The sequence below is a fragment of the Periplaneta americana genome, chromosome 1, assembly GCF_040183065.1.
Source record: "Periplaneta americana isolate PAMFEO1 chromosome 1, P.americana_PAMFEO1_priV1, whole genome shotgun sequence".
Lineage (NCBI taxonomy): Eukaryota > Metazoa > Arthropoda > Insecta > Blattodea > Blattidae > Periplaneta > Periplaneta americana.
The window spans coordinates 35468622-35481244 of record NC_091117.1 but is presented as its reverse complement, the minus strand read 5'-3'; the positions used below and the strand labels follow the sequence as shown (position 1 = coordinate 35481244).

The 12623-nt window shown below is 33.3% G+C and overlaps 1 protein-coding gene across 7 annotated transcripts in view; it reads left to right on the top strand.

Annotated features, from left to right (window-relative positions):
- Window positions 1-12623, top strand: part of vari (MAGUK p55 subfamily member vari) — a 218911-nt gene that overhangs the window by 185876 nt on the left and 20412 nt on the right. For 6 of the 7 annotated variants that reach the window (XM_069818466.1, XM_069818476.1, XM_069818487.1 and 3 more), the window contains 3 exons: window positions 2186-2388; window positions 2844-2975; window positions 6362-6436. In XM_069818466.1, the coding sequence (XP_069674567.1) occupies window positions 2186-2388; window positions 2844-2975; window positions 6362-6436 (410 nt within the window). The remainder of the gene's footprint in view (window positions 1-2185; window positions 2389-2843; window positions 2976-6361; window positions 6437-12623) is intronic. The other variant, XM_069818458.1, reaches the window with a different exon arrangement.

The following is a 12623-nucleotide window of genomic DNA, read 5'->3' as shown; positions in this document are numbered from 1 at the left end:
AAGTTCCTCCAGGGTACTCTGTCGCCAGCCATCCGTTTTACCTCTTTCCAGCTTTTCCCACATCTTTCTACTTCCTCCTCTATTGATCGTTTCCATGTTTTTCTAGGCCGTCCTCTCTTCCTTACTCCTTGTGGATTCCAATCATTTCCAGTCTTCTCAATAGCTCCATCTGGCTTTTTCAATGTGTGGCCTATCCAATTCCATTTTATGTAAGTGTTAGTACTTCAGAAATAAAATAGAACTAGAGATGAATTACTGGTACGTTTAATTAACATGTTAACCTAAAAAAATTTAAAATGATAGAAAATGTAATCAATCAATCGTGGATTTCGATAATCTCTTGTATTGTGCAAATTTATTAAGTTTCATGTATTGTCTGTTTCCTGGCTGGCCATATAAAAACAATTAAATGTGGTGATTGAGTTAGACTCATAAAGGCAGAAGTATACTCAGTGTTTTAGCATAAGTATATTTACTCCTAAAATTCTAATGTAAGGATTTACTCTAAAATAAATACAGAGAAAAATAGCGACTGTACTGTTACTAAGCTTCTGTAGGTATTACTTGGTTTATTGTTCGATAAAAGGAACAAGTTTAAGCCCTCTTACTGTGTAAAGGTAAATGCTTACAAAGGGACCCTGTACTAAATAAATAAAGCTGTAAAGAGCTCAGAGTGTTATATGATCAATTTCAGTTATTGTATTTACAACCCACTCCTCCATCTTTCTTCATCGCTTGTCAGCAACCTCTGCTTTCTATGTGAACAGAAGTATAACCTGTTTCACAAATACAGTACGACCAACACTATTGTGTCTCAAAGGCTGCTCTCAGATGTTTTGTCAAATTCAGCTATAGCTGATTGCCTGGTCACTTTCCCATCTTTAAGACTAATGCCACATAATCCCATGGTAAACAACGCAGTTAATATAGCCTGTTAAGAAAATGAAAGTGTAGCCTCTATATGCAACAGAAGTGAATTTTTGAAGCTGTAAATGTATAGTACATAATCTTTTCAAATATGAGTGCATCGAGAAACTATAAATTAGGGTTAAATTTAATGCTTTTATACCCAATACTCTTCAGAATTTAAAAGTGAAACAAGTCCTTGCCCTACCCCTGCCTTCCTGCACTCGTTCCAGTCTGCTGTTTTTCGTTTTTGGCTCAATTTACTTGTACTGTCTTGGACTAGTTTGTTTTCACGTTAATAAACATGGATATTAATAATATTTAAGAGGTCATCGAGGCTTTTTCAGTTTTCTGGAGTTAATTTTGAAAATGGAAAATAAAACAAAAATAAAAGATTTAGGTTTAATACAAGAGAACAGGAAAATAATTCTTGGATCACACCTTTGTTTCATCAAGAAACAGTTGACAGTCTCTGCGAAACAAATGACTTCAAATCATGCAGTGGAAGTTATATGAATGATGCATGAAATATAAAATACTCCAATTAAAGACTGTTCACATATTTCTGAATGATTCTTGGAATTATTATTATTATTATTATTATTATTATTATTATTATTATTATTGTTGTTGTTGTTATTATTATTATTATTATTATTATTATTATTATTATTATTATTATTATTATTATTATTATTATTATTATTATTATTGCTGCTGCTGCTATTATTGTTGTTATAAAAATAATTTTCTTTATCTGTGTAAAATCAGAAAACACGAAAATGACTGGTAGGATTTAAGTGCCAGACCCAAACTGTGTAACATTACAGTACTAACGCACTGCCTGGTGGAAAACTGCAGACGTCAGGAGCTTTATTTATGCAGTAATATAGCAGTGTACACAATCTCGTAGCAAGAACAATCAAAGCCCTCTTAAAACATCTTCTAAGTCCTTAATTTAAGACTTAAAATAAATAAGGATCTAATCGCCATTTTCAAATTTTCTAAGAAAATGAATCATATACGTTGAAGCTACTGGCACATATACACCTGCCATCTAAGAACACCTAATAAAGTGATAAAGGAACGGGTCTGGATTTCGATCTTTATTTATATTATAGGGCTAGGTAAATAAATTATTCCAGTAAAAACACAGTTTTCACGAATATGGCACTTGGATTCTTATTTACTTCAAGTCTTCAAATATTTTCATGATTTTTATGTAGGGCCTATTATGGTGGACATTAAAGTGTGTTCTTTATTATTCTGTTGACCATAGTTACTTCTCGCCCTCCACGAGTACTTGAAGAAAATGGCCGTGGATACTGGTTCATTGACCGTGAAATAATGGAAGATGAGATCCGAGAACATAAGTTTCTGGAGTATGGTGAACATAATGGACATCTGTATGGCACGAAATTAGACTCAATTCGTGATATCATTCGTCAAGGGAAAATGTGTGTTCTAGATTGTAGTCCTGCTGTAAGTATGCTTGCACTTTGTGTTAGATATATTATGATGCAGAATATAATATTTATACAACATTTATTCTTGCTTATTTGTGTTCATATCAGACTCTTCTGTTCGTAAACGTTTGTTATTATTATTATTATTATTATCTTTATCCAGAATTAAGTTTTGTATTGTGAACAAAATACTTATCCAATTTCAGTGTACTTTTGGATATTTATTAATTATGCTTTGGCACATAGCCATGGAAATATTTATTCCACTCTGAACACTGAAAGCCTAGAAATATTGAACTAAACTATCTGGAACATTAAAACTAGGTTTTATTATACATACATACATACATACATACATACAATTACATTACATTACATTGTATGCTTGCGTACATGCATACATACATACATATATTCATTAATTCATTCATTACATGAACATACTAATGATTTTAACTTATTTTCACTAAGGCCTTGAAGATATTACACAATTCTTCAGAATTCATGCCATATGTGATATTCATAGCATCGCCTGGGATGGAGCAATTGAAACATCTGTATGGTATTGGCCGATCCATTGGGTCATCAAGCAGAAATCTCACTGTGAGTTGTTATATACTTATACTATATACTGGTATAAATAATATTCAGTAGAAAACTATATTATTTACCCACTGTTTTAATTGTAAGTTAATTAGAATCACACAACATAGAGTCATTGTTATAACAGAGTGTTTTAAATAATTTTGTCAAATTCATGACAATGAAGACCAAGACATTGAATCGTTTTTAGTTGAATACTTTGATACCTGTCTTTGTTGTATCCTTCTTTGGTGTAGTGCCTGTAAAAAAATCCTAAGTTTATGTTGTGAATTCATAATAAATGCATTTTATTAATAAAAGTATGAAATTAGTAGAAAATTTATTTGTTAATTGTATCTAAATAGGAGGTTAATTTACGTTTTTAACCTAGAAGTATACATAAGATAAAATAACATTAACAATTATGCTATGATAAAATCTATGTTGTAATCTACTTTCTGTATACAAATATTGGGATATTAAAAGTAAAATTTTGACTGTGTTGTGTGAACACTACTTTATTTTGATTACATTAAGCATAAAATTGAATTTCTCATGCTTTTGTTTTGATGTAGAGGTAAAATTGTTGCAATTCCTCAGCCCTTAAAAAGTCCCAGCACACATTCAATGTCATAATTAAATTACTGTTGTTGTTTAGTCAAATGTCCGAAGACAGGTCTGAAACTCACAAGTGATACCAAGAAGGTACCAATCATGAGACAACTAGACCAGGAGATAATGGGGCAGGGTGGTCAGTTCCTTTCCCATTCCATTGCATACATCGCCTACTAGATATATATTACATTAATCAAACTTCAGATAAATTACGATTATAATTCTTAAAAAAGAATAATAATATGGATCTGAAAGAAATTCTTCGGTATCGTTAAGTATGGGTTATATTTAACCCAGAAAATACCGTTTGTTTATTAGATAAAATAATTTTTTCAAAATTTGATGTGATACAGACTATAAGATAATAGGTTTACAGTTTACTGCTTCAGATCTGTCCGAAGGTGATAGCTTTAAAGAGCAATCCAAAATTTTAACATGACCGTTTCTGGAAAGGAAGTAATAGTGAAATTCTCATTCAGTAAATCACAGAAATGTGGTGGTGAACCATAGCCAGTAAGCATGATGTAGAAATAAATGTATATGAATTTAGTAGATCAAAGAATCCCATTTCTGAATGAGAGGGCTTCAGGACAAATTTACCGGTCAAGAGTAACCAATATTGTATCACAAGTGTCCCCATTTTAGAAATGTATTTTTGTCACTGTTAGACTAGCAAATTTGTGTGACGACATTGAAAATAAACTACATATGAACTAGTACCTGCTAATATAAAAGAAACTGCATTGATACACATTTGTTTTGGCATTGAATGTGTCAGTTGGGAGAAGCTTAATAAACCTGCTTAGTGTACGTTTTCAAATAGCAGTGTAATGTACTACATTGCATTTTATTAATGAATGTTGTGCTTGTCCCCTGCTAAGAGATGTGAAATGGGAAGCTACAATGAGAAGATAGATTGTACGCATATTACAGTTTACTTACTTAACTTTTTTCTCTTCTCTAACATCAATTTGTAAATTTTTCATTACATGTCCATCGGTAAACATTTTTTGTTAATAGAATTGCAGTGTCTCACTTAAGGGGTGACAGTGAAATTTTGTTCATTTTCAGTCAAAAATCGCATTTTCATCTTCGTCCGCAATCTCTTATTTGTATGTTGCACAAGTTTCAATGCTCTGCGGCACTTGAAAGCATAAAATTTAGCCAATATGTAAATGGCTACACCCTTGAACTTCAATTCCGTGCAAATTTTACAAGCTGTTTTCTCACACTTTTTTTTTTTTTTTTTTTTTTTTTTTTTCCAGCACATTTCGTCAAGTTCGAAGTGTAAAAGCTCTTACAATTTTGATGCTAGAAACATGAAATTTTTACTGCATTTTCTATATACCGTGATTAACAAAATAGTGCATGAGTTTTATGATTAAATAAATACTTTTTTTAAATAAATAATTAAATATTTATAGTGGCAGTGGAAAATTTCTATTTTTAGGTATGCAGTGGTTGTAAAAATGTTTTTCCCTTTTGTAGTAAAGATATAGGAAAACTGAAGCGTAATGTTTTTCTAAATATGCCACTGGTATTTCACATATTTCATTTTGAAATATGCTAATTTTTCAGAATGCTTTTGTTAATAACTCAGAAACTAATTGACTCACAGAAATGAAACTTCACCACATCATTATCTATCACACTGTGATTATGTGTACAAAAAATCAAGAACGTAGCTTGAAAAATGTAGAAAATAGAAATTTCACCCCCCCCCCCCTTAAGAGTTCATTAACTTTATACATGTTTTGGTTGTGAAGTTTTTATACTGTATTTACTGCATTTCGTTAGTAAAGAATTGTATTATAAGCTTCCTGTTTTACATCAGCTGACATTTTGAGTTGATATTTTTTCTAATAATGTTCTTAATCGTTACTTATTCTCCAGCTTGAAATTATTTATAGATTTTCTAACTGTAGATATATGCCAATACCATGATCATGAAAATTGGTTTATTTTTTATTACACACATTCAGCTGCTGTTTCATGCTTGTTTACTAAAAAGCGCCCTTTGCTGAAAACTGTTAGTTGTAAGAAATGGAAAATAGCACTTACGAAATTTACTTGTACGTACCAAATTAAGTTATTTGTTGAAGTGTGGTGCAGCATGTCGAGATGTTAGGGTTCTGGAAACCACATTCCTAAATTAAAGTGAACATCCCACTCTATTCTTAACATATAACTTATGTTGGGCAAACCCATGGTTCGGACAATGCAGGGGTTTTCTCCGCTTCCTTTGTGACATCCCAACAATTTTTAATCATCATTCATTATGAGTGTAATGTAGAGTCACTGCCTGTGGTGCACTCTGGATAGTGTCTGACGAACTAAGTGTTTGTTTGGCTCTAGCAACGTCTATGAGCTACACTTGTATAGTTGGAGTGAATAACTCCAAGTTAAGGATCCTGCTGTTGTACAAAAAGTTAATAAATAAAAATAAAGTGAACCTTTTTCTCTTATTGATTTGCACCATGACAGTGGTTTTATCTTCTGCCTGTAGTGAAAACATAATGTAAAGGTTATAAGAAAGATACTACGATTTTTTTCAATTTCTTCTTTGAGACTTGCTGCAAGAATGATGTCAGAAACCTCTTTGCAAGGTTCTCATTGTTTAATGTGTGTCACTAAATAAGATGATTGATAAAGTATGGTTGGCATTTTCATGATTATGGTATGTATGAAGTATTGTTCCTTGTCTTGGAAGGAAAGTTGTTTTTATTTTTTCGGAATGTGGTGTGATGTGTATGTTAGTGTTAATTTGATGTATATTTATGTTGCATGTATAGTTTGACCGAGCAAGTTCTATAAGGTACAGTTCTCGTCGGGCACGAACATTGGAATCTCTAGCTTCTTTGTATGAAGTAAGTATAGTGTATGAAATACTGTATAATTAAATTGACCATTACAAACAAGTTCATCTTCTTCTTTTACCTTCATCTTCCTGCTGCTCCCTTTCTCTTCACGTACCTCCTGATCTTCCTTCACTTTGCTTTCCTGCTGTCATTCTTCTCTGCTTGTTCCATCTGTCTCTCTTCAGATTCCAGCTGCTCTCTAGAACCATTCCTTCTTCCCTCCCTCTTATTTCAGCTCTATGCCCCTGCTGCTTCTCCGTCTCCTTACATTCCAGCTGCTCATTTTCTCACATTCCCATTGCTCCTCTTCTCTTTCTCCTGCGTCTTTGGGCCCACTTATTTTCTCATTTCTGCTAGACTTGTGTTGGAGTGTTGTAAGAAAGCACCTGAAGGTCGTTGTCTTTCACCGAATAACACAGAGGTTATTTTTCACGCGGTTGCAAAGATTCTTCACTATTATCATATTTTTTTAACATATTTATTGAAGCAGCTATAACAATAAAAAAGAAACTTCCAAAAGTATGAAGATAAATGGAAAAAAAAAATCACTGCATCAGATTTGTGAATGACATTGCTGTACTTGCAGATAGCAAAAAAGATTAACAAAATATACTAAATATATTAGGAACTGTTTTAATGAAATTGAAAATAAATATTAATGCCAAAAAACTGAAATCATTGTAGTTCAGAAAACCCGAGAAAAAATCCCACCAATATTAAGATTGGAAATATCACATTAGACCAGTTAGAACAATGTTGTTTAGGTAATACGATTTCAGGTGAGAACAGATTTACTGATATGATTGAAATAAGGAGAGAGTTGAAGATGTGGATTCCAAACTGGCCTAAGTCCAAATGACAAGTTATGAGGAAAATGACAAAAACTGATGAAATAAATGTGATGCCCTTAGATCCGTTTGAAAGAAACATATACAGACACTAAGTCAAAACTTGGAATAGTCTGTTAAGTAAACTTACATAGTTGTATACAGGCTTGAAAAGCATAAATTAAAACGTGAATAAAGTAAGTTAGAATCTTAAATAAAAGGACTTATGACACTTTGGAATCCACCTCTTCAATTACACTAGCCAGAAAAGTCTTTGGTGAGAACAAAAATGTATTTACGAACAAGAAATTAAGCATAGATAAAAAAAAAAACAATTTATGAAGTTTTATATTTGGAACGTACTGTCATATACTTGTGAAAGTTGGGTCCTGACAAAAAATGATAAATGATGAATGCAATGACTAGACAGTGGATGCAGTGGAAATGTGTCTTTGGAGAAGAATGACAAGGATTAGCTGAACAGACAAGAAAACAAACCAACAAGTACTTGATGAAATAGAAGTAGATAGTAGAGTCGGGCAGACTGCCTCATATTATCGCCCGTTCTCGGTTGCGTAATCTCCACAGTCTCGCTTAGTGCGCGCGTACCGAATGTAGCCAAATGACTCATTGATAGAGAACACGAGATTCTCTTGCTCCCGAGATTACCGATACTAGGTCACTCCCGACAGTCTCGGAGGTCTAGACGGGACTGTAGTACTGATAAGCAAGCGATATCGCTCGGGCCGCGCTCCTATAGGAAGCATTGGCTTATACATTTCCCGGTTCTTTAAATATATATCATGTCGTAGCTCCTATAATACTTGATCAATCGCGCTGTATTTTTTTGGATTGATAGCTCAATGTCTAAGGAAAACGTAGGAAAAAAAATGGAACTGAAAATATTTTTTGGAAAGTGAGAAAAAAAATATTAACTTCGATGGAGATTGATGTGTTCAGAATAGACATTTGCAACTTCACCTTTGTAGGCTGATAACTTTTTTGTTTTTCACGTTAGATGGGGGGTCAAAGCGAGAGAAATGTTGAGAAAGGATGGAAATTACTTTTAAAAGTGATGGCCACTCAAAATTTTTACCGGTTCTCGAATAACGGCGAGTTAACCTGTTAGCGCAGGACTCATGACTCAAACGTTTGTTCCGTAAAATTTGTACGGAACCCTTTAACGCATGAAAACTCGTTATTGTACGGATAGTATTAATTGATATTTTAATGAAGATAGTTGAAAATGAGGCTATATAGTCCAAGATGGTTTACACTTTATAGTAATTAGGCTATCTTTTATAGCAACTAAATAAAAAAATTGTTTGTAACACAATGATATGAAACATGAAAATATTAAAAGCTGGTTCACAATAAACCGAGAACGGAAACGGCAACGAGAACTAGAACGGAAATATTTTTAAAATAAATGTATTTAAAGGTAAGCATTCACAATTAACTATTCTGAATGCTCACATTTAAATACTGTACATTTATTTTAACATTATTTCCGTTCTCGTTTCCGTTCCCGGTTTATTGTGAACCAGCCTATACTATAGAAAACTACACTTTCTATTGGTGCACGTTATAAATTATTGTTACAGAACAATCATTATTGTATTCTAGCCATGTTACAATATAAAATTATATAGGCCTATATGATTTACAATAATTATCCTATGTTATAGGAACGACAATAACAAATTAAGAATTAATCAGATTTCTAATACTTGTACCTAATGATAACTTACAAGACAGTAATAAATAATAACCATCATAATAATACTGATAATCATAATCTTAATCATCATAATGATTACGATAATGATGATAACAGTAATACTACTAATAATAATGATATAATGATGATGATGATAATAATAATAATAATAATAATAATACTAATAATAATAATAATAATAATCGCTGTAGAGTAACGGTTGGCACACCTGACTGTGAAACGATCGGCTTCCGGTTCGAATCTTGGTTGGGTCAAGTTAAGACTGGTTCACAATAAACCGAGAACGGAAACGACAACGATAACGGAAATATTGTTAAAATAAATACATTTAAATGTGAGCATTCACAATTAACTTTCACGTTCCCGTTTCCGGGCTCCGGCAATCTTCTCGTTAATTGTGAATGTTCACATTTAAATACATTTATTTTAATACTAGCTGTACCCGTGCGCTCCGCTGCACTTATTAGAAATAAATATAAAGTAATTACATAATTAAAATAGGACGTTTGATCCAGGGAACATTCGTGTTTGATAGAAGAATAAATCGTTTAATATGTTACTTAATTTAAATTGTATTTAAATAATTAAAATGCTATCATTTTGGTCCAGAGACCACTCATTTGGTGCAAATAAAACTCGTTTAACATTTTTCTAAATTAGTCTAGAATGCATCCTTTAATAAATCACTCCAAATTAATAGAGTTGATTGTGTAAAAATGTAAGAATTCACGATCTCCTATGCACTACTGCCATAGAACGAATAAATTTGTTTTTCTTCCTACTAAAAAATTTAATAGTTTGCACATAGCAGGTACGGAACAACGACGCTATAATCTGAGGCGGCGGTTGAAATGTATTGTATTGTTATTTTAAAACTCTTTTATATCCTTAAATATCAGACCTATCAAAATTTTGCCTGGAATAAAACTTATCGACAATCATTTTTGAAGAACCTTCTGTTATGTAACATTTTTCACAAAAATCAATAATAAGCGAGATATTTCGGTTTATTTAATTCAGGCCGCCTTATAACCCCCCCTTTTAAATAAAGTATTTTGAATGCTACATAGCCTAAAATCTAAGTTATAACGAACTTAATTTATATTCCAATTTTCACTGAAATCCGTTCAGCCATTATCGCCTGAAAAGGTAACAAACATACAGACAGACAGACAGACAGACAGACAGACTTAAATATCAGTCCTATCAAAATTTTGCCTGGAATAAAACTTATCGGAAATCGTTTTTAAAGAAATTTTTGTTATGTAACATTTTTCACAAAAATCAATAATAAGCGAGATATTTCGGTTTATTTAATTCAGGCCCCCTTATAACCCCCCTTTTAAATAAAGTATTTTGAATGCCATATAGCCTAAAATATACGTTACAACGAACTTAATTTATGTTCCAATTTTCATCGAAATCCGTTCAGCCATTATCGCGTGAAAAGGTAACAAACATCCAGACAGATAGACAGACATACAAGCAAAAATTTCAAAAATGTTATTTTCGGTTTCAGGATGATTAATTAATTATATATGTTAACACCAATTATTTTTGGAAAAGCGAAAATTACCAGAAAAATTTCGCTTACAGATTTATTATTAGTATAGATTATTTCTCGTTGTCGTTTCCGTTCCCGGTTTATTGTGAACCAGCCTTTACCTGGCTGAGGTTTCTCGCCTCAACCCATTGAGAGCAAATGCTGGGTAACTTTCGGCGCTGGACCCTGGACTCATTTCGCTAGCATTATCATCTCATTCAGACGCTAGATAGCTATAGCAGTTGATAAAGCGACGTAAAGTAACTAATTTAATAATAATAATAATAATAATAATAATAATAATAATAACCCTCTTTTATTCTCTGTTGTTATGATAAAGCAAATATAAATGACACTCAGGAGGAAACGCAGAATAAATATGGGGGGAAATGCCTGTTATTATTCGGTTGAGAAGCTTTTGTCACCCAGCCTGCTCTCAAAAAACTTGAAAGTTAGAATTTATAAAACAGTTATATTACCGGTTGTTCTGTATGGTTGTGAAATTTGGACTCTCACTTTGAGGAACAGAGGTTAAGGGTGTTCGAGAATAAGACTCTTAGGAAGATATTTGGGGCTAAGAGGGATGGAGAATGGTGGAAGTTGCACAACGCAGAACTGCACGCATTGTACTATCACCTGACATAATTAGGAATATTAAATTTAGAGGTTTGAAATGGGCAGAACATCTAGCATGTATGGGCGAATCCAGAAATGGATATAGAGTGTTAGTTGGATGGCCGGAGGGAAAGGACGTTTGGAGAGGCAGAGACGTAGATGGGAAGATAATATAAAAATGGATATGATGGTAGAGACTGAATTAATCTTGCTCAGGATAGAGACCGATGGCGGGCTTATGTGAGAGCGGCAATGAACCTCCGGGTTCCTTAAAATGCATTTGTAAGTAATTATGATCAATTTGTGAAAGGATCTACCCTATTTCGTAATTCTGTCCTTCCTCTTGCAAAAATGTTTCCATTTCACATGCAGCATTTTATCAGTTGGGAAACAAAAATATCTTTTGTCAGAGTCTTTGGTCCTTTATAATAATATAAATAAGTATTAATTATTTTATTTCGTCCTTACATAGCACAATAATTACCCATGCTGATGAAGATGCCGTTGCATAACAACGAAACATCCAGATGTGAACGCGCAATATAATAATACAGTCGTGTGTTATCCATTACTATAGCGTATACAAAACACTATCGAATGATTAAATATGCAATGTCAACGAAATGCTGATAGCGAGAAAGTATATCATAGCTCCAACCATAACTTGTTATTGTTTTAGACTAGCTTAGGATTAGGTAACGACTGAAAGTGCTGCATTATTTTGCTTCTCCAGAAAGGCAGTAAGTAGTTCATTAAAATAGTGAGCCTTCTGTAAGAATGTCGACAATCATAATGTGCTGTATTATTGCATACCACACTGCTGTGCCTTCTTAAATTACTTTATGAACATTAATATTTCAGAAAGAGTCACGAATTTCAGTGATGAGCGGCGATTAAGCCGGCAGTCAGTGTACGCATTTCGTAACGATAAGTCGGCCGTGCGATAACAGGCCGGGACCCGGTATTCCTCGTTCCCGAGAGTGCCAATCTCGAGAATACGATTCTCGGAACTGGCGTTATCGGCCAGCCAGTCTCGCCTACGAGACGAGCGGGAGTAAGAGGCTGTTTGCCCGACTCTAGTAGATAGATCACTAATATTTTTTTTTTTTTCATTAACAATGGAAACAGTCGAAGACAAAGTGGAAAAAAACACTTCATGTCGCAAGTCTGTGGTGTCGAGGCCTGGTATTACGTGAACATGAAGCCAACTTTCAAAGCAGCTTTTCATACAACTCGGATCATTTTTCTGTTTTATACTTTGTGCACGTGATAGTATTAGTGCTAAGCCACTATATGGCAACATGAACTCCATTTGCACCGAAAGTGGACTTGAAGCATTTTTGGTCTTCATAGCTTTTTATTGTCATATATTACATCACAGTAATTTCCTTGAAACAATTTTTGAAAGCAAAATTTTGGGGGGGAAAAAACAAGAGGAAGACCTGGAAGACGATTCTGGAAGATACGGTG